A 22924-nucleotide genomic window follows, 5' to 3' on the forward strand; every position below is an offset into this window, starting at 1 on the left:
GAGAGTCGTTAGTGGGTTTTATGTTACGGAAGCTTTGGCAAACTTTACTGAAGAGGATTGAGAACCAACACAAGACCTTCAGAATATGGGATGACACCATGTATACCGCGAATGCTTTTAAAAATGATTATCTTACACAATATGTCATGAAGGTCAATCAAAAAAATAAAATTCAGGGATTGTGAATAATCCATAAATAAATGAATTTTCTTGTCGTGTTACTAAATTCATGCTACATTTAGTACAGTAATTAGTACAATCTTTAAAATACATTCGTGAAGAACACATTTAGAATAAATAATTTCTATATCAGACACGTTGGTTGCACTTTGGTTGCATAAGGAGTTTTCAAAAAAAAAAAAAAAAAAAAATCTAACAGCTTGTCACACCTACATATAAAACAAGTACATCCACTCAGGTAATCTCTTTCTTTCTAACACACACACACGCACACACACATTTACGCGTACACAAACAACTATGAGATGTACCTTCTGTCAGCACAATGGCTTATCTGGATAGGAACAGAAGAGTGCATAGACATGCCCATTAAAGTGGCAAACAAATAATTAAGATTGCAATTCAGACAGTGCTGAACCTGATGAAACAAAAAAGTCATTTCATGGTTTTAAAGGACAAATTGAGAGTTGAGGAGGAATGCATTACATCACAGTAGGGGGAAATGAAAACAAGAAATAACTTATATAATGTTACAGTAAAAGGTTTTTAGCTGCATTCAGAACAAACCCAATAGGCATCCCACAAAAAAAAAAAGAAAACAGCAACAAAAAAAACCCAATATTATTCAAATGTTACTGTAGAGCGAGAAAAAAGAGGTCAGATGTGAGTCTGTCCAATAAATACAGAGCTCAGGAAGCCGTCACATACGTAGGGTGAGGCTGTCCTCTCCCTGCAATGTGGCTGCAGCTCAGAGCTGGGCGGTTGTCTTCCAGTCAGCCTGAACTACCATGCAGGGTTCAGAAGGATGGAAGAAGACAGTCGCTGGGGTCACAGTTCCCAGGAGTTCCACGGGGGCCTGGAAAGCCAGGAGGGCCCTCAGAGCCGATCCCAGGAGGACCTAAGCAGAGAATTAGATATTATTAATTTCTGCACCGGGATGCAGTTTCTCATCCCGCACAAAGACGTTTCCATTTGAGCTAAAACTGCTGGTTCGGCACAAGCAGCATGTTCCCTCATACTATCACTCACAGTCATGCGCTATCGGGACAAAGTTGCAAATCCTGGTTGTGAAAAGCTGCACACAGAAATTCCATCTGTGCAGAACAGTGCAAAAATGTTTCGGGAAGAGTTAAAAAAATTTTTTTACTTTCTTATCGTGGGGTGCCATCAAGGAGTCGTTTTGATTGGCTCTAAATTTATTCTGCACCAGGGAACAACAACCCCAACCATGCAGCCAATGTCATGACAAATTATCTTCAGCATAAATAAGAACGAGAAGTCATGTAAGTGATGGTATGGCCTCGACGGAGCCCTCATCTCAACATCAAGGAGTCTGTCTGAGATTACATGAAGAGAGAGAAAGATTTGAACCAGCCTACAGCCACAGAAAATATGTTGTTAGTTCTGCAAGATGCCTGAAACAACAACCCTGCCGAGCTCCTTCAGAAACTGTGTGAAGAAGAAATGATGCTGTTTTAAAGGCAAAGAACTGCCACACCAAAGACTTTATGGAAAGTGTTTATCCTAATCTATTCATTCACTTGGTATTATTTGAAGAACCCCCCCCCCCCCCCCCCCCCAAACACAAACAAACAACAGAAAACAACAACAACAAAAACACTAATAGAAGAATCTGGAATTTGAAATTTTGGTTAATCTGTCCACAAAACAGATTTCCATTTATTCTCAGTCCATTTCACATGAGCTGCATTTTTGAATTTCATTCACATACCACCTCTTCTGTGGATGTGAGGTTGAATTTGCACTGGTGGATTGCACAGTGTACCGTGTTGACAGGCATTAATGTGTGACAGCAGTTCCATGCAGTGGTTTCTAGTACAGAAACAATGCCGCTGCAGTGTCGCCGCAGGACGCATGAAGATCACCAGCATCCAATGCTGACCTTGAACTTTGTCTCTGGTGCACAGAGATCCCTTCAGACTCTCTGAATTACTTGGTATTATCAAGTAATGTCGACGATGGTATCACTGAAGTCTTTGCAATTTTATGTTTTATAAATATTTTCTTACAGAATTGTGGTAAGCTGCCTTTGAAATATGTTATTTTTATATATAACCCCTCATGCTACTGAACTCTTACCAGTACATTTTTTTTGCAAAATGCTCTTCCAGATATATATATATACGGTATATTTTTTGGGGGGACCCAGTCCCAATTCATTTGAACTGTATTTATCAGAGAGTCAAGTCTAGGTTAGGTTTGATCATATATTTTTTCAACAGGTAAATATCTATTATTTCCTGGTCTTGGAGCTGTACAATGGTGTATTGGTTAGCATTAACCTCGAGGTGAGAATCTTCCCCGGTTGAAATCCAGGCCTGGGGGACATTTTGTGTGGAGTTTCAATGTTTTTGCTGTGTGTGGATCTTTCTTGGGTACTTTTGTGTCCCCCCATGCTCCAACTACATCCTTGAGATTAATTGGAGGGTCTGAATCTGACTGTTATTGTTGATGCAAGTCTGTGTCTGTCTGTCTCTCTGTGTTTGCCCAAGGGTGAGACCATCTCCATAAGCCAACAACCCTAAAAAGATTGATACATGGCTAGTCTGGATATGTTTATTATGTGTTTAGCTTGTCTAGTCATGTTCTGGGTCTGTTTCATGCTGTGGCTCCTTGCATTTCAGATCTCATATATTTGGTCTGTTGCCCAATTGTCATTCTGTCAGGTTCCATTTGTTATGTCCCATCCTTCACCCTTATCCGATCTTGCCTGGTTTTTGACCCTTATCTGTTTGGAGGTTTTTGCCTTTGCATTGGCTGCCATTCAGTGTTCCCAAACTTGTGTCTACTTTTCAAGTCTTTCTCCCACTATTTCAGTGTTCTAATGATTGAATATTGTGGTTAAAATGTCTTACTTTTAATATCCGGTAAGTTATCCATGGACCATTATGAACCAAAAATTATTTACAAATCATTGCATCCTAATTTATTTGCATGTCATGCATTTAGTAGGATTATGACTATAACATGGAGCATCCAATGCCTTAATATACTGCAAGGGACTTTGGGAACACTGGAAAGCATTCACAGTCAAGTACACCCCATTTATAATTTATCTATCCTTCAGTTCCAGTATAAACACAGTAAAGGAGAGAAAATGAACACTTCCTCACTAACATGATGAAGTCACCCCGGCAGATGAGCCAGTAGTATCTCATGTTACTTAGCAACCACCTGCTGAAGTGTGGCAAAGCAGTCCACATAGCTTTGTGGTCTCGCATATACAGTTCACACCACAAACACAACACCCGGTGATTGCACCTCATCTCGAATGGATCTGGATAAGACTATTACATAAACCCTCCACTGCCGTCCTGCCACCCAAGTGTCCATTACATCAGTCGACCGGTCACAGCTCAGGGGAAGCTGAACTCCTCTACAGTTTTCTACAGAGGGAATTGAAGGCACTGCGACGCCTATGAAAACAGGACTTGCCCTTTCCATCACTAACACGTCCATCTGCTCCTTAACCACACGCACGCACGCACGCAGCATCCACAGTACTGCAGCACTTCGTGCTGGCAAAAGAAGGGAAAGGTGTTCAAAAAACCCACTCATCGCAAGTGTTTGCTTTGCTTCCCAGACTGTTAAATATGTGTGTTCATGCAGCAAGTTTAAGTGTTCGCAGCTTAGCTTGACTCTGCTAATTAACTACAGTACAGAACAAATTCACTGCACACAGGCACGACTTAGCCACGGCACTATCCGGTCTAATTACCATCGGACACAAAGAGGACAGGAACAGCGAGTAGACACTATGGTCACTTGACACATAAATAACTTGTCCATATATCAACAAGCCACACTGACGAAGGACATTAATAGTAAAATACACCCTCCCGTGACTCATGCATCCAGGTCTCCATGAGTCAAGAGGAACCAACTGAATGTAAATGCCAAGTGTAAAAGCTACATTTTATTATCAGGCTCCAAGTGCAAAGGGAAAACTAGAGTAGCATGAAGCCTTATTCATAATAGTTTCTTCATCAAGTAGTTTCCAACTCCTTCTATGAAGGGACCACACCCTGACTAGAAGCCTCACCAATAGCACCATGGCGTCTTCCAACTTCCTTGAGAGGTGATGTCTTTAAACAGCTGCTATTTATACTCTCCAGAGGAGCTGCATTGGCCCCAAACATGCATTATGCACACAGCTAGATAGGCTGACTGACTTCAGGTTCAGTGACAAACTCCTACTGCCACAGGCTGGAAGTTGCAAAGCAATCCTCTTCTCATCTTCCGTCGTGATATAGAGGGTTATTTTTTTTCCCGTTCACATGTGGAGGGAACGTGCTGATAACCTGGGGGGAGGGTGGCCTTTTTCTTTGCGGCAACACCAAGCAGGGATTTCACTTTACAGGATGCATGTCAGTTTCTGCTGCAGTGGTTGTTTGTCCACTATCAGGGTACCATTTGTATCACAGCAGCTCCAGGTTGGGAGAAAACATAAAGCAATCTGGGATCCGTGTTTATCTCAAACATGCTGAGACACCAAATGAATGCTGAAATAGAATTTAAGGTCTGAGGCTCCACACAGCACCAGTGCATTCCCTCACTATTTGGGAACAGGTAGGAGAACTCGAGAAATGGTGGTAGATGTGAAGGAATAAAGGCTGTGAGAGCTGTGTTGGGTCATTCTATGAAAAAAAACCGCGATAACTGAGGGATAAGGACTCACCTGGTTTAATGCGTTATATGTATACAGGCAAAACAATCTATTTGAGTCTTTTCAGTCAGGAGTGAGAGCTCACCATAGCACAGAGACAGATCTAGTCAAAGTTACTAATGATCTCATGGCCTCAGACAAAGGACTCATTTCTGTTCTTGCCCTGTTAGAGCTCAGCGCTGCATTTAATGCTATTGATCGTAACATTCCGCTACAGGGACTGGAGCATATCATTGGGATTAAAGAAACAGCACTAAACTGGTTTCTATCATATTTACCAGACAGAGCCTCCTTTATTCATGTTAACAATGACTCTTCAGCTAAGTTAACCATGGAGTTCCACAGGGTTCTGTCTTAAGGCATATCCATTTAAGATTATGCATTCTTTCTGTAGGGACTAGGAAACTCTGGATTACCTGCCATTGTTATGCAGCAGATACACAAATGTATTTATCCATAAAACCTGATCATGTTGATCAACTTGTCAAACTAGAAACTTGAAGCGTCCCTACCAGAATCACGGTTTGCATCCCTCCCCACAATCCACTGTTGCTTGTTGCTGTCTGGTACTGTCCTATCCTTTTCTGTCTTTCTAGCCACTAACCCCAACCAGATGAGCAGAAAACTGCCCCCTCTGAGCCTGATTCTGCAAAGGTTTTTTTTTCCTGTTAAAAGGGAATTTTTACTTTCCACCATCAAATATGCTTGGTCATGTGGAATAGTTGGGTTTTTCTCTGTAAAAGTGCCTTGCTATGACCGTGTTGAATTGGACGCTATACAAATACGAATTTAATAAATATATAAAAGAAAATTCTTTCCTTTTACTTCTGTGTTTGTAGTTTTTATGCAGTTAGGCAGTTAGGTAAGTCATTTTTATGGTAAAAGATGTGCCTGCTTGGGCTGCCTCTGCGCTGTGTTGGGGTGCGGACTATCTGGGCCCTGGTGACAATTTCTCATCTTTGCTTCCACGACTCTACAGCTTCTGTTGCGACACATCTGAGAGAACGGATGGAACCCAGAAGGAGGTATTTCACTCTTGTAACACTACACTTTGATAAAGGTTTGTACGATTTAAAATCATGTACTCTACTGGAATACCTTTGATAAAGGATTCTCACATTTGTGTTGATACCTTCCAGCCTAAAGCAAAAGTGGTGTTAGGACCAGCACAGCAACGTCCACTACAGTCTAAAATTCCATTCCCTTTCTCATTTTGTGATTTTTGATTGTGTCCTGTCTGTTGCTTGTCCTTCCCCTTGGAGGTAAACAATTAATTCCAGGATTTCACTCACAATACTGTCCTATTATCTGTATTTGTCTGTTTGTCTTTTCCATTACAAGTGTTTTTTCACGATGCCTTACACACCCTGTTCTGTCCTCTGTCCTTGTCTATTTTTTGCATTTATTTCAAAAGATACCACTGATGATTTCTCTGCGTTCTGAGATCTAATTCTAAGGAGATGTGAAAATGAGGGGCATCAAAGTTAAAAAAAAAGAAAAAAAAAAAAAAAGAAATTAAAAACATCAATTATTCTGCCAAAAGTCAAGGATTTGGATTAAGATTTAAAGCTGTGTTCATTTTTCTTTTTTGGCCAGTGGCAAGGAGCGTGACGAGCTGTAAACACAACACTGACATATTGTTCCAGATAAAAGAGCAATAATAATTTGTTACCGGGCGGGAAGAATAAAATGGGCTTATGTTAAACACACTTGCCTACTGTGGCTGGAAACAGAGACGAGAGACGTGCTTGTGTACAAAAAAAATAAAACCTAAATGGGGAGCTTAAAGACTCTTAAATGCTGCTTTTCCCTATAAACTCAGGCTTTGGGTGATACTTTTTTAAGTTCATAACTATCGATGAAAAGCTTCCCTGAAGACATTTCATGTCGATACAAAATAATAATTGCTGCAGGCTATATGGAACAAAAGGTCATGCAACAAAGTCCTGAACTCTGATAATTAAACCCCCTTTTGCCTGAATTTATTAACAATTATATAAAGAAATGATTTGTGTTTTTTCTTTCTAACAGATACTATATGAAGTAGAAATGTTTCCTTTGAATATGGCGAATTGTTTGATGTATATGAATTGAGATTATGAAGGAAAGTAGTAAAATCAGACCCCTGGATGGGGCACAGCGTATTTGATATAGTTCCTGATGGGTGCAGAATAAGTTTGGAAATTGCAGCAATAGGTGTTAAAGGTTTAAATCAGTAAAATGATGGAATATTAATTTCTAAGGACAACTACGAATTCCCGCTAGTTTTAGGGCCATGACACCTGAACACAATTTCCACAACCTGTTTTTGGTCACAGTGAACTTCTGTCAACTGATGCTGGCAAAAGCCTGAAGTTCATCAGGCCATACACATTCTGCTTGTTGTCACAAGCTCGCGCCAATGTGGATATGATGCTGATGTAATATCGCTTGTGAAAACGTAGCTCATTTTCACAGCAGCATCACTGTTGCTCTCCTCAGAACAAGCCACAATGCACAAATTTGAAATGAACCAACAGATTCCATTTTATGTACCTATCTACCGCTGCTGTCCAACACTTTGGATTTCCTATTGTCAAATGTTTGGTTTTAACAGCAAGCTGATAACTTAAGATTAGGCATTAAATCTGGAATGTTTTAAGTGTGGCGTTCATACCTGGGGGCCCCATGGGTCCTGGATCTCCTGATAACCCCAGTCCCAGCTGGCCTCGTTCTCCTTTTTGGCCTCTGTATCCTGAGGGGCATGCACGCACACACACACACACACACACACACACACACACACACACACACACACACACACACACACACACACACACACACACACACACACACACACACACACACACACACACACACACACACACACACAGTGAGTGTTGAGTAGAACAGAGTGGTGCTGTTTACATACTGTGCAGTACCGTTAGTAATATTAGTAAAAATGCCATGACATGGTGAAATCCAAGGAGTGTCAAGACAAGGACACACTCCTGCAACCTTCAGATCTGTCCAGGGACTCAAACAAAGCAGCTCATTGACAATATAAACATCACCTCCATGACAACAATGTCAGACATCATGTCTGCTCTCATTTTGAGGAACAGCAGTTTCAGTATGTGATGGAGAAAAAGCCATCTCTGTATTCCTGGTTTCAGTTCTGATTCTTCGAATAATAAAAGACGTACTGACATCCTGTCAAAACAGAGATCATCAAACAAGCCATCTGCACGTTAGCATTTGAAGGAAGAGGCATTGCGGACTTGTACAGCTTTCTGTCAACAACAGGGCCACAAGCATGTGTCTTTGAAGATTTCAAAACAGAGTGAGGAGGGTTTTTCAGATGGAGGTCAGAAATATGGGTTGCCGAAGGAATTCAGAGCGATAAGACGAGCCTAATCAAAGGTGAACCGGAGAGAGGTCGATCGTATACAAAACAAACAGATGCAGAAAACAATCACAGTATTCATGACAAGTATGCACTGACGCTCATGTTGTTTATAGCCTCTCCTGTGAAGGAGGCTAGGTGTGGCATGATTACCTCTAAGAAAAACAAACAAGCAGTGATTAACACAAGCACATGCTTAGTCAAAGAGAGCGGGCCGGTGAGTGAAACAAATATCGAAGCGCTGTCACAATTCTTCCGGTTAAATCCGCTTGTGTGTTGCTTATGACAGTGTGCACACAATCATAACGCTCTACGGCATGCAGAGTCAGTGAGTCTTTCCAGCAGCACACGGCACCAAGTGCAAATCTGAGGGGCTGCGAGAATATTTCCCCATGAGGCACTTCAAGTAATGGAGTCTCACAACCAGCAGTTGCATGGAGTGCATCAGAAACATTGACAGGGGTATCAAGCATAGCACCGCCTGGCCCAAAGGGGAAACGCTTCATTGCTTACATGTCAGGGAAAATCTCAGGAAAAAAAAGCCTTATGAATGCTCCAAAACTGAATCGCAAAGAGAGAGGGGCTATCCACACATTGCCACAATAATGAGACTTCTTTCAACACTCACAGAGCCTTGGGCATTCATTCAGGGAGGAGACGTTCCATGGAGAAAAGAGCAATGTACCTTAAGCAAAAAAAAAATACTGAATAGCACACAGGGCAATAAGCTTGGGTGGCAGACTGGATTGGCGCAATCTGATAAATCGTAAATGCCATACGGTGTACTTGGTTGAAAACAAATCGTTTCCAGGGGCACTAATGGACAAAGTACGTTTGCTAAAATAATATCGCTCAAGAGTGCCCATGCGTGATTGATAGGATTGCAGTGCTACACCTGTTGTACACTGTTGTAAACATTCATAACAGCAACATCTATGGATTCAAACTATACCTTATAAAAAAAAGAATAAAAAAACAAAACACTTTGCTTTAGGCAGCTGCTCCATTAAGTAGTCTGGGATATTTACTGATTTTTTTTCATGGTGTACAGTCAAAAGCATGGTAGCTCAAAACAGAATTTACAGCCAGTTATAATTAAAGACACTTTGTTCCAGTCAGTACTAATAAATATACAAAATACATAACAATACAAAATAAAAAAAAAATGAAGGTTAAGCCAACAAAATGTAGAATTTATGGAGTATGCACTTAAATACAATGAGTTTCATCAGACAAAGATTTCATTAGGGCCTCAAAAGTAAAAAGATGAATAGAATGATAAATGAGCACTCAATTACAACAAAGGAAAGAAATAAAAGAAATGATTCTCTTTGACACGAGTCCTTTTGGGCCTTGTTGGACAACTTCAGACTTCCACCCAAGTGAGATCAAACCATGAGGAAAAAAAAAGAGAGAGCATGGACAGAGGGGTTATTTTTCTCCATAAACAATTCATTTTGGCATATTGGAGAAGGAGTCAAATTGGATATTCCAGAGGAGCACAGTCTCCAGCCGAGGATGACGAGAAATAATGAGGAAATATTACCCAAAACTCTCACCAGCTGAGTGGAGGCACAAGTCAACAAAGAATAAAAATTAAGAAGTTCGTGTTTTTTTGATTTTATTTTTTTATTATTTATCAAGGGAAATAACTTTCCTCTTTACTTTCAATAAATATTTATTGCAAAGCTGCATTAAGAAGTACCTATAAAACACTTGTTTGAAGCATAAAAAATGAAACAGGCCAAAAGAGAATCCAAGACATGTGCAATGCAAATTGCATTAACACGGCACAAACATTTCTAGTTGAGTAGTTTCCTACTTTAACTACATTATTCATGAATGAGAGCAGCATATTATAGCAGAGGGTTAAAATGTAAATGGTCTTGAATGATGTGAGGTAGATACAAAGCTCAAAGAGAAAGGCCGATGCTATGGTGCTTCATTCTGCACCAACACATAAAACACTCCTCTTCAAAAGTTAAGATACCAAAGTTCTGCTGCAGACACAATACAAATCTAAGCAAGTCCGAGGTACAAAGCCTGACCACAAACCATTAGTGTTGTATGAGCAGTCAGAGAGTTGCATTAGTTTGATAAAGAACGTCCAACCTCTTCCCTGACTATGCTCAGTTTGTATTTTAGAAGCTTTCTTTTCTTGAGTGAGGTATCAATACTGGGGCTCTTTCCTGTCCACATTGATAACGCTTTCTCTTATTCACAGCCAATTCTTCGTTTGTCTTCATATTTCCCAGAGAGCCGCCGTGCACCGCACTCTTGGCCTTTCCTCAGCTTCCCGCCCCTCAGTCTGCATTGATATATGGGTCTATGCAAGAGAAAAATACCCATGAATCCCTGCAAAAACGTACGTGTCAGCCCGACCCTCAATAAAGCCAATCATTAGTATTTATTATCAGTTGTGCACATCATAAACATCATGTTAAACTGAGTGTTGACATGAAAACTCAACAAAACGCCTCACTTATCCGACAGAAACACATCCCCCTTTTGTAAATATTAGATTACATGTATAATAAGGTCAGCACAGAGTATGGTAATTTGGACTAAATTATATATTTAAAGCAGTGGTTTTCAGAGTGTGTGTGGGGGGAGGGGGGTGTCAGTGGCCAGTGGATTAGCAGGGGAAATCTAGAGGAAGGAGATCTCTTTCTCCAAAATCAAAATCAATTTTGACTTTTGTTGAGGAAAAAAAACATCATGATAAAAGAAATACGTAGAACTAATTATTAATTTAAAGACACAATAATAGAACAATGATAGAACTCTACATATTGCAAATGTAATTACACAAGAGGGAAAATTAGAAAATGAGCATAAGACAAAGCAATAAATGTAACATTTCCAGACTAAATGTGAGGACTTACTTCATATTTCAACTAAAAGGTTTGAAGTTATTTTTATTGTCTGTGGATACAAAGAGCCAAGAGCCGAAAGCCATTATCAATAATGTCTTAACAGCATTCAACGAAATGTGACTGCTTGGCATGAGTCAAAACAACGGGGGGGGAGGGTGGGGTGGGGTGAGGGGTGGGGGGTGGGGGGGTTAACGCTTCAATAATGCATACACATCTGTTGTAAGCACATGTACAAACATAAATACAGTTACAGTGGGTTACAACAGTTTAATGATTTTACACCAGAATGTTTTAGTGATAAAATGTCAAACATGTTATTTCTTATTCATATTTCAACAGACATTTTTAGTTTTTACTGGGATGATGTTTACACGTCGGCATATCAACCTGAGCTCCTACCTTGAGATCCAGGAGGTCCAGGCTCTCCTGGCGGGCCTGGTAATCCATTCTGACCAGGTGGTCCTGGAGGCCCTTGCATCTGTTGAGCCAAGATGCCTGCTGGGGTCTTCTGTGGCATGGCACCACTCGATAGTTTCTCTGAGAGAAGAGAAAAATAAAAAATAAATGGCCACATGGAGATTGCTAAGAAGTAATACACAGTGGGGGGAAAAGTACAGACGGACAATAGCATGGAATCACAATGTGGAACAGTTTGTACCTTCAAAAATCCTCAAAACTTCATTTCGGATAAACTGTCTGAGTTCTTCTGTGAAGCTGGGATCATCCTGTTTATGGAGAGGATAATACCGTATTCAGTGAAGCACAGGCAGCACAAGACTGAAAGAAAATGCAATTAGGCCACAACAGGAAGAAACAGCACAGAGGATGCTGTGAAGATGATAGTTATCTCGGCATGGAAATTAAGTAGATATCTGACATGTATCTCATCTCAAAAATGTCTTCTAGGCATTTGCATTTATCCAGACATATTAAAAAACAAATCCGGGGAAAAGATATTACCCTGCAAATTCATTTTAAAACTCTTTTGTATCTTGTTGATGAAATCCCACCTTGCATTGCAGTTTAATCTAGCAGCTGCATGCAAACACTGGACAAAAACAGATTGAGCTTGGGAAATGAAAAATTTGGATGATATAACTTTAAAGTGGTGTTTCTTAATGCCCATTTGAGTTCTGATGCACTCTGTGTGGGATGATGTGCCATTGCATATCAGCTGCGTTCACCTCCAAGTGTATGGTCGGGCAAAATAACAATGGGTTGAACTTCAAAATAATATGGTAGCATAATTTATGTCATGTGCCATGTGACCCTTTCCAAACTGCTTCACTAACAATGGCAAACAATAGCAGCCTTGGACCTTGAATCTCTCTATCTTGCATTCAAAACGGTTTCTCATCTACTGTATGAGAATGTTATATAACCACTGTGGCTGTGTACAATAAGTGTAAAATGTCTGTGACAGATGGAGGTGTTTTCGCCGCTCTGCAGAGCTTTAGGCACGCCCACATATCTCTGTCTTTCTTTCTGTTTCCGTCTCTGCCTCCCTCCCTGACCTTCTGTTGCGCCTAGATGATCAGGAGTGGGAAGCATTGAGCAGAAAGAGAACAGCAAGCTTACTTGCACAGACGTGTTTGATGTTTCCTGCGGGGAAGCTGGAGCTACAATGTTTTATATACAGTGAAGAAAGACTGAACTCGTTCCAAATGCTGAGGAAGCAAGCTGGTTGATCAGGCCTTCAATTATCTTGGACAATATTATTTTTTTTTTCAATCATACACGTTGACAAATTCACAACTTACCAAAAGCCTGACGGCGCCCAACTTGCCTGGAGGACCAACATCACCTTTTTCCCCTGGAGGTCCAATCGGTCCAACTGGACCAGCGTCCCCTATGCGACCCCTCTCACCCTGAACACCCCTTTCTCCAGGAATTCCCGGATCACCCTGGAATAAACATGGACAGATTTGTATCTCAGCTACTGTGTAGGTAATGGCTGGGATGAAGTTTCACAGTAAAAATAAATAAATAAATAAAAATCAGTAAAATATAATATCTAAACTATTACACTCCGTTCATCTTGTTTGACTGACATCGTCCCAATTAAATGGCCAATATTGGTTCAGGAAAATATAGTATAATAAAGATGTTATTTAACTAAAAAGCAAAGACCCTGATCTTAGTTTCATGCCTATCTACGTTGCTTTTGTTATAATCATTATGGCCATGAGAGGTCACCACGCATCTTCCCCTCTGGCCTTTTCACTCTACAACCCAAGGTAAATGGGACTGATAAAATCTGAAACTGGCTCTTTATTTGGTCTGACAGGATTCACAAGCTCATCCACGCTGGCACACACTGCAGCTCTGTGGCTATAATTTTAGAGGGCTAACTGTATCACTTAACACGCTGTGCGCAATCATCTATTTCTCTTAATGTGTCCAGTCAGTCACCTGTCCTGGGGTTCTGTTGTCAGCACAAAACTAAAAGCCTCATTTTGCATCCTCTATTACCAGCATTTGCCATAGATTACTGCACAACTGTGACAGAGCTCCTGAAAATACAATGGAAAACTGTGCCGGGCGTTAAATGCCTTTATCTAGCGCTTATGTGCTTGTGGGGATTAGTCATATTTGTGCTGAAGAGACAACTTTCATTATTATTCATCAAAAGCTCTCTTTTGCGTCATATTTTGAGTCATAAAACAGCTTTTTGTTTAAATAACATCGAGTGATGCTACTTACACGCTCTCCCTTGGATCCTCTATCACCTAGTCTGCCAGAATCTCCCTGAAACACACACACACACACACACACACACACACACACACACACACACACACACACACACACACACACACACACACACACACACACACACACACACACACACACACACACACACACACACACACACACACACACACACACACACACACACACACACACTGCATCTTTATTGTGAGAAGGAGGGAAATAAACATCTGAACAACCATTCTATATACTGAAAGTAAAACCTTTCACTCAGTGCACACAGCATCAGGCTTTTTTGATAGAATGCAGGGCCATACATCAATACACTGTATAAGTTAAAGGCACACATGTGACGGGTTAAATTCTGTTAAGTCCACCCATGTTTACTCTGATATTTGCTGAAGATTCTGTTCTGCAGCCTCAAGAAAAAACTGAGCAAGCTTTTTCTGAATAACTTGACTTTGAGAAATGTGCACTTTTGAGATGACTGTGCATTGATTGCTTCCTACTCAGCTCAGGTGTATCACTTGTATAATGTCTCCCTGTAGTGCGTAGTGTTTCACCTTCTGCAATGTCATGGATCCTCTGCATCACTCCTGTTTTGTTTGACAATTGTCTGCTTTCCCACATGCTCTCTGTACTGTACAGAGGAGCTGGGAGAAAATACCTGTCTCTTGCTTCATGTCACAACATCTTGTGTCTTCCGATCCCTCCCTGTCACTCCTCATTGCTTCCCTTTACTCTGCTAGCAGCAATACCTCCGGGAGCATCTTTGTATCAATTTCCTGCTGGATTACAGGAGCCATGCAAAAGACAATCTGGCATGATGTGGTTTTAAAGCGGGCATTGCTTTGTGATGCTGTTCTCTCCTGCCTGCTTTAATCTGCAGTGCTCTGTATTCCCCACTGCCTGATGGGAGGCTTAAATCTATCATCTTGCCCACTGAAATGTGCCTCCCTGAGCATTACATTAAACCTCAAAGTAGTTTGCAAGAAATCTGGGTAGAGGGGGGAAGCTGCCTGCTAGGTGGCACTGTTGCCCTTCCAAACATTCAGGCTCAATGTTGAGAGGCTCTGCGTAATGCTGGGATTATGGAGGAAGAATACTAACTAATCGGGAAAAAACAATAAAGTGTCAGGGCTGTCATTAATGTGGAGGGTGCAGAAAATGTGTGAATCAGAGCAAAACTGTAATAATCAGAGCCAATGCAGTTTAGATAATAGATCATGTAATGTGTGGGGAATGGCTATTCATGCAGACCCAGTCGGCATCCTGTGAGACCATTTTGTGCCATTAAGGCTTGAATATTGTAGAATATATTTAATCAGTCACCTAAAAGTAGGCTACTCTCTACCATTATTAATTTCAATTTCAACCAGGTTTAGCATGGAGAATAATGCACAATTAATTTTAAGTGTCTAATGGCCTCTATTATAAACATTTTATCATTGCCTGGAAGTATTAACAATATAATTAAGTTAAAAAAAGACTAAAAGTCAACAAAGCCTTAAATCTGCAGGATTCCATTTAGTTTTTATCATTAAAATCTCAAATATGCAAATAGGTTTAATGCAGTCAGCATGCTGTAGCTTGAGGGGGGGATAAAAATCTGCTGTGCCATCTTTCTGTAGCTTGGCTGATGTAAAGCACTTTCTATAAGGGGATTTGCAGCATGTTCACTCAACTCACCTTGTATCCAGGAGTCCCATCTTTTCCCGGTCTCCCCTGCTCAAGGAGCGCAACACAAACAAAGACATTTTGTATCAGCTCCCACCTTCGATTGGATCAGCACCGTTGCACTCCTAGTAATCTCCACAGTTAATGAGATATCTCAACCAAGGGATAATGATGCTGATTGCTGTGCGAACACTGTTCCATTGTGCGCTTACAGGGAAAATTACAGAAACCATCTCTGATGGTAATTACGCAGAGAAATGCAATCACCTGCAGGACAAGTGGTTGTTCGAACATACGTATTTTATCATATTGTCCTTGAATTATGTTTCTTTTCTACCTCCACACAATGTCATTGTGAAAACACCTCGGACCTGCCGGTACGAAGCAACAGTGTAGTATTCAAAGCTCTATTTGTAGCTTGGACATTACTGGAAGGTGCTCTGGCAACATCTACTCATGATTACAGAGAAGAAAAGCGACAGAACTCATGTAGCATCCTTACAGCAACACCTTGGGGTCCCTCGGGCCCAGGGAATCCTGTCTCTCCGAGCGGCCCTCTCTCACCCTGTCAGAGAACAGAGACAGCCAATGTGTCAGGCGGTGGTGACAAAGGAATGACATATGGATTGACAGCTCAAAGAGAGTGAGAGGCTGCGGCTCACCGGCTCTCCTGGGATCCCTGGCTCTCCACGAGGGCCGGGCTTCCCCTGTCAATCACAAACATAGGAACAGAACCGACTGTGTATGACAGATCCTCAATAGTCTCATATCTATAGCACCTCTGCACCCGTCCATGTAGAATATAACCACTAGCCTCCTATAGGTAACGAAAATCCACAAAACAGGCTGTAGGTCTCTGGATCGAAGTAATGCAGTGTTGTGGAACTTGTACTCTGAAAGCTGCTACTCGGTGTACTTAAGGAAACATCATTGGCTTTTTTCTTCTTTTTTTTTCCCCAGCAGTAGACTTAAACAACACACATTGATCAGGGAGAAGTATGACGTAAAGTAATTGAAAAAAAGTCATACTCACTAGAAGACCTGAAGTCCCAGGTAGACCGGGCAAACCAATATCACCCTGAAAACACAAGATGTATCAGTTACATGACATGCACATTACATATAGGAAACAATAAGCCACAGGCACAGAGAGAGTGATCTGACAAACAGACGAAATCTGGGTGTAATGAATGCAGCTGTACTGTGTGAACAAAAGCAACGTAAAGCAGGTGAAGCACTTAAAAACACTTTAAATCTCCTCAGAAAAATCACAAATACAGATTTATTATCATTCCTTAAGAACTGGGGCCGTCTTCATATTTCAGCAGCAAACACTTTGCATATGTCAAATCTTTGACAGTATTCCCCGAAAGGATAAATTACTCTGGATGTGACAGAAACTGAAATATTCCACCCCCTCCACACTTCCACACAACATCCACTCGCACACTGCCAATCAGGGGAAACTTTTTCACATGCTGGAAGTTGTAAAAAGTTGTATGCACGGCTGTTTCTTTCTTCAAGAAAAATGCTTTCACTAGTTCATTGTGCAAGTTGTTACGAAATACAGTCGATTATGGCTTTGGCTTTGATTTACCGAACACAAGGTTCATTAAATTCAAAAATGCCTTTGGTTAAAAAGAAAATTGCTTAATTCTGCGGACAATAATTTGGTTGACCCATGGCTTCAATTTGAATCAGCTGTGTAACCCTCACATTGACAAATTTTTCCTGTAACAAAGGTATTATATGTTAAAACTGGAATGTCGTACAAAAAAAAGCCCCTTTTCCCACTTTGCAATCCGTGTGTCGTGAAAAAGGGGAACTTTCTGAGTGCTGACACTTGCATACCTTGGCACCAGGTAACCCTTCAAGCCCAGGTAATCCCATGGCGCCTGGGTCCCCCTGTGAGAAATAAAACAAGAAACACCACCTGTTGTGTTAAGATGAGAAAGTCACTCCTCATATAAACTAATGGTTCTTAGGTCCTTCTACTGTATGTGAAACTGGCAAGATATTTTTTTGGCCTGACTCTCCAATAGGAGCTATTGGAAGGGAACAGGTATTATTATGAGATCGCCAGTAAGCGTCACCCATAAATAAGCAAATATAGATCACAGTCGCGTGAAAGCAAGTAAATTATATCTGTCTAGATCCAAGATTTCACGCATCTCGTTTCCGCCACATGATAATTTTGGTAGCGTATTGTTACAACTCATCCTGTGTCAATATAATGAAAAAGCACAGAGGACAATAACTCAACAAATCTGTGACGCATGGTGCCACACCTGGCTGTCTGTAGTTCCATTAAAAAAAAAAAAAAAAAAAAACAACAACAAAAAACCCTCTCATGATCACAATCAGAATTGCCTTGTGCACTAAAAATAGACACCCACCGCTGGGGCCCAAACAAGTGATGGCCTCTATACACCTCATTTTGCTCAAACTGCCACGGAGAAATACCATTACACAGAACAGAGGGGCAAACGTTGCTGACATAGACGGATTGTCCAGGTAATTGTCACACATGTAGATTGTCATGAATAAGCTATTGAGGGTAAAGGGAGAGTGGGCCAGTCAGAGGATCAGCTGTGAGACAGATTGGGGCAATTCCACCACAGCAGTGAGACCGCTCCCACAATTTATTAAAATGTCAAATTAACATCCTGGTGAAAAATCACTGTGCAACAAAACAATAAAAAAAAAAAGCAATTGGCCCTGTGAGAATAAAGAATTCAAGATGACGGCAGGAACGTCAAGTTGTTTCCACGTTTCCGTGAAATGTTTTCAGGTGTCAGTATGTAGGGGTGGAGGGAGCAGGTTCGTGGGTTCCCACTGGCAAGACAACTTAGTACAAAGGTTTCATATTTGTCGGAGACATGATCATGTTTTTCACTGCATGTTGAAGCTCGACTGAGAGTGGTTAAGTGCTCAGGCTTGAGGGTGTATTGACTTATGTTGTGTAGTAGCAAACCACAGACGCAACGATAAAAAGCAAGTCTGGCAACTCTGGCTTATCTGTTTGTGCGCGCAGCACAAAAATAGACAAGTGCTTGGAAAAATATAGCCCAGAATGAAAAGCTTCAACTCACGGCCAGTCCTTCATCTCCTTTGGGGCCCTTAAAAGAGGGGGGAAAAAAGGACAGATTACACCTATGAATGTGACAATTGCCACCATAAAAACCATGAATAGAGTCTGAAATGACATGCGGCTGCAGTATGTTATTGTCATTAAAATTTATATTATTCATTATAGCTGGTCTTTTCTCAAACAGTTCCTGTCTTTAAATCATGTTAACGCTCTGAAATGACCAGGATCGTAAAATCCGGTGCGGTTATCACATCAGCTTGACAAACACCGGCCACGTGTTTTTAAAAGTCCACGATAGCATTTTACCCCACTAAGAAAAAAACCCCAAGAGGTTATTGATAAACTGGATCCCTTGTTCCTTTTTACACTGATGAAGATGCTCTCTTATTGATTGCTCCATGGAGCTGCCGCACTATGATGGATGCAGTATGGTAAGAAGCATTTTCACCATCTAGCTGTGGTTCATGTGAAGCGTGCACCCGGGATAACAGAGTGCCTATTTTTATTTTTTTTTGTGAACACCTTAAGTGTTGGTTGTGGTGGATGGACGCCTGCAGGGCCCGTGACTGAATGTCTCCCAGGACTGGACCCGATTCCAAACAGTCTGATAAGGAGGAGTGGGGAGGGGGAGGGGGAGGGAGGTGGGGGCGATAAGCAAATCGGGTCACTTTAGGCTCAGCGCTGTGCGAAGCAGCTGAACTTCCCAGCCCTTTTTGCATATCAATGATGTGGTGCGTCCTGGGGTGGATCACAGGCAACTGTTTGAGAGTCGGGGAGCCTCTTGGCCTTCTCTCACCGCCAACTCTCAATGAGGATGATTGACTGTGATATAAAGGCCTCAGAAGCCGGGATAACACTGGAGGGCTGGTCAGGTTATTTGTTATTGAGCTCTCCCAGGTTGTGCAGCTCATATAGCATCCGCATGTCTGTCTGCTGGTGTTCCTCCACAGCACACTGCGAAGGATTTGCTTCAGGCATAACAATGATTATGCTTACCGGAGCACCAGGAGCTCCAGGGGGTCCTAAAAGAGCTCCACCACTCTGAAAAGACATTTTCTTGATGATTACATATTATACAATGTAGGTCAAACACATTTTAGTGACAAGCATGAAAACGGTTCGGTCAATAATACTAAAGGCAATGCAACAACAGTGCAGTGGATCATATCGACATCATCACCAACTTAAAGTCATTTAAAAAGTCTTTACCTGCAGCTTGTACAGACTGCTCATCCCAGTGCCCTCCACAATCGGTACACCCTAAAACACAATCAACACAATCAGACCTCCTCTCTCACTGTGGTGTGAGTTGTAAGCACCAAAAGTCTTTACAGAAGCCCATACAGTAGGTCTGGGCCAGTTACACACTCCTAAGCCCTTAAAAGCTGCACGCGAAAGATCAATAGCTCATTTAGTGATTACACATAGAGGCGGGAAAAAGAAGAGGGCGAAAAGCAAGAAGAACTGAAAAATGCAGAGAACAGTAGACTTAATAATCCTTGAGTTGATCGTAATTCACAAAGTGAGCATCTCAGAGATACAAAAGAGCACACCGATTATAAAAAAAGATTTGGGTATGGGGACGAGGTAATTTAGACTTCTTGGGTAGTATTAGAACATGAAAGAATGTTTTTTCCATGACAGACTGATAGAGGGCGGCTATTGTAAACCTAGAAGGAATCAAGGTTCTCATTTAAAAGCAAGTGAATGCCTGTGCCCTTTTCAGGCCACTGAGCCATCCCCTGTCCTCCCAGACTGCAGTTTATGAGACCAGGGTGTGTGTGGGGGGGGCATAGCGGGTTCAAGGGGACAGCTGATGAATTATAGATTTGCCTTTGGAAGTGCTTACTCACTCGCCTTTTAAAGGAACAGGACATGATTCAATGCCAGCAAGCAGGCCACTACAATTCCATCATGTTTGTACACATTTGTCTGTAACTGTTTCCTTCTTAGAACAAAGAGACTCAGAAAAACACAAGTGCTGAATAGTTCACAGCATGAAGAGTCAGCAAGTGAATTACATGAATCGCACCAAGTGACCCGTGACCTTAATGGAGGTTTTGAGGCTTGTTATCAGTAGTTAACTCTCATTTTAGACACTGGAAACTTACTGGAGGACCTGGAAGTCCTGGTCTGCCTGGAGGTCCTTCACTCCCCTGCCGAATGCAAACACAGGATTTGTGAAACGTGGGGGACGCCATCAGTGTTTATCAAGCTCAGCACCAACAATATTACCACTTTACTGTGTTTAGGAATTAGGGCAGATGCACAGACCACCTATGTTTTATTGATAAATACTTAAATATGAAAAGTTCTTACTTTATCTCCTTTATGTCCTGACTGACCCATTGGACCAGGTCTTCCCATGAGCCCCTGTAAGTAGAGCAGCAATATAATGACATGTCTGTTCTGAGAACACACTGACAGTATCCATACTTCAAAGTGACAATGAATTAAGAAAAAAAAAAGTGCTTTAGGGTTTAATAGGTCTATAATAGTTGAATCTTATCAGTCTTCAAGGATCTGCATAAACTGCACATTACTGGAAAGTTAGGTGACTATGTGTTGATAATGTTAGTCCAACACACTATTCTGATGAGGAACCATGTATAAACATGTCTCTGCACTCCACTGTGACCATAAAAGGATATTTTCTTGGACCAAACACTAAAAAAGATTGAAATATTCCACAAAACATGAAGAACTGCCATCTTACCGGGGCCCCTGTTCGACCCGTCACCCCGGGAAGTCCTGGCACTCCTGGAGGCCCCTGGAGGAGCAAAACCAATCACTATCATTCAAAGAAAGACAGTGCATCACTTTCTTTTGCTTTATCTTTTGCAGTCTTCTTGTAATACACCTCCTCGAACTCTTCTGCAACATCATGCATAAGGAGAAATACAGCATAAATCGACGCCTTCATGAGTGTTAAAAAAAAAGAAATCAATCCGACAAGCTTTCGATGTTGGTTTGATTTTGAAATGAAAGATTAACAGTTCACGCCATTTGAGATGTGTTCCCCCATGTGCAAAGTAAAACATTAATTACTGTCAGTCTGCTTCTGATATTTTCATCATCGCCTGTGAAATAGGTGGTTGAAGAATCTTGCCTTGCTGAATATAAAACACTGAGCAGGTAGGTTTTCTAAAAATATTGATGGTTGAGCAGTTTATTGGTCCAACATGTGTTAAGAGTTTTTTTTTTTGTTTTTTTTTTACCTTCAATAATCTCAAACAGGCCTCAAGTCCCACAAATTCAATCACAAGTGCTAAATGGAAAATATTTTCAAGTATGCTGTGCAATTGAACATTACTTATCACAGTAAGTTGTTGTTGCAAAAGTGATATATCCACTTATCCATCGTAAATACATGCATGCATCTATCCATCCAATCCAATCTGTTCATCCCATCAAACTTTTAGAAAATACCTGGGGCAGAAATACATTTATTTCATCACACTTCCTCCAGCAGACATTGTGCAGTTACATATATGCTTCTGTTCTTAAAAGCAATAAATGCAATGCGAAACCATTTTTTTGTATCATAATGTCTTTCTCAATTTTACATTTATTGGTCACCTTTACATATAATTATTTTGACTTCTATGTCATGTTTAACTGTTTATACATTTTGTTGGAGGAACCAGTCTACTTCTTGAGAGAAATACAGTTCTTGCTCTAATGACAGTTGGTTTCCTGCAATGTATCGTGTATCACTTGGTCTTTAATACACACATGAATCTGCATGTTGGAAAACACATTTGTGGGACATTACTGTTTAACAGCTGAGGTGGTACAGTGTTAAAGCTGATTTCTCTCACAGCATAAAGGTTGAACTTTGCTTCATGATCCTTTCTGTGTGGAGTTTGCATTGTCCATGCATTCTGTTGTCTCCATCCACTGTCTATTTAGTACCATGCAACAATGAACTGGCTCTAAATGTGAATCTGTTGGCTGGGATGTGCTCCATTCCCCTGTGAGAGCAGGGCACTGACATAAAGGACTATAAAACATTGTTTTATTCTTGGTATAATCTAGTCACAAGTGTGGCTGTTACTGAAAGTCTCAAACCATCACATTTCACTGCTTGACCTATGAAATGTTTCTTGGTTCCTTCAGAGAGCGTATTTTTGAACAGGCGGCATTTCCTTTAAATAAAGCTGCTTTTAAAGAGAGAGATAGACATGGAGGGCACGGTGCATACAAAGCACCGTGGATAGCCTTTGATAGCTTCTTTTGAAAACAGACTGAGAATAGACAGGCTTTAGATGAGGCCGACATTACAATATATTTACATTCTTTTGATAGAGATGTTT

The 22924-nt window shown here is 41.1% G+C and overlaps 2 protein-coding genes across 2 annotated transcripts in view; both read right to left on the minus strand.

Moving 5' to 3' along the window:
* Positions 1 to 19327, minus strand: LOC308120427 (uncharacterized protein; the record flags this gene model as incomplete). The annotated part of the gene is made up of 13 exons (XM_080481034.1): positions 1 to 1078; positions 7524 to 7601; positions 11528 to 11665; positions 11787 to 11853; positions 12889 to 13032; positions 13832 to 13876; positions 15530 to 15565; positions 16020 to 16082; positions 16180 to 16224; positions 16551 to 16595; positions 17369 to 17422; positions 18610 to 18670; positions 19131 to 19327. 13 exons carry the CDS (start codon positions 19325 to 19327, stop codon positions 978 to 980), a joined length of 1074 nt encoding a protein of 357 aa, XP_080337160.1. The 3' UTR covers positions 1 to 977.
* The window catches only part of LOC308121162 (uncharacterized protein), a 14596-nt gene continuing 10794 nt past the window's right edge, over positions 19123 to 22924 (minus strand). The window contains exons 10-14 of the mRNA XM_080482263.1: positions 21325 to 21378; positions 20928 to 20981; positions 20720 to 20764; positions 19818 to 19868; positions 19123 to 19649 (exon numbers count right to left, since the gene is read on the minus strand). Of these exons, the coding sequence (XP_080338389.1) occupies positions 19482 to 19649; positions 19818 to 19868; positions 20720 to 20764; positions 20928 to 20981; positions 21325 to 21378 (372 nt within the window). The 3' untranslated portion in view covers positions 19123 to 19481. The remainder of the gene's footprint in view (positions 19650 to 19817; positions 19869 to 20719; positions 20765 to 20927; positions 20982 to 21324; positions 21379 to 22924) is intronic.

The sequence above is a fragment of the Lipophrys pholis genome (genome assembly GCF_963383615.2).
Source record: "Lipophrys pholis genome assembly, chromosome: 15".
Lineage (NCBI taxonomy): Eukaryota > Metazoa > Chordata > Actinopteri > Blenniiformes > Blenniidae > Lipophrys > Lipophrys pholis.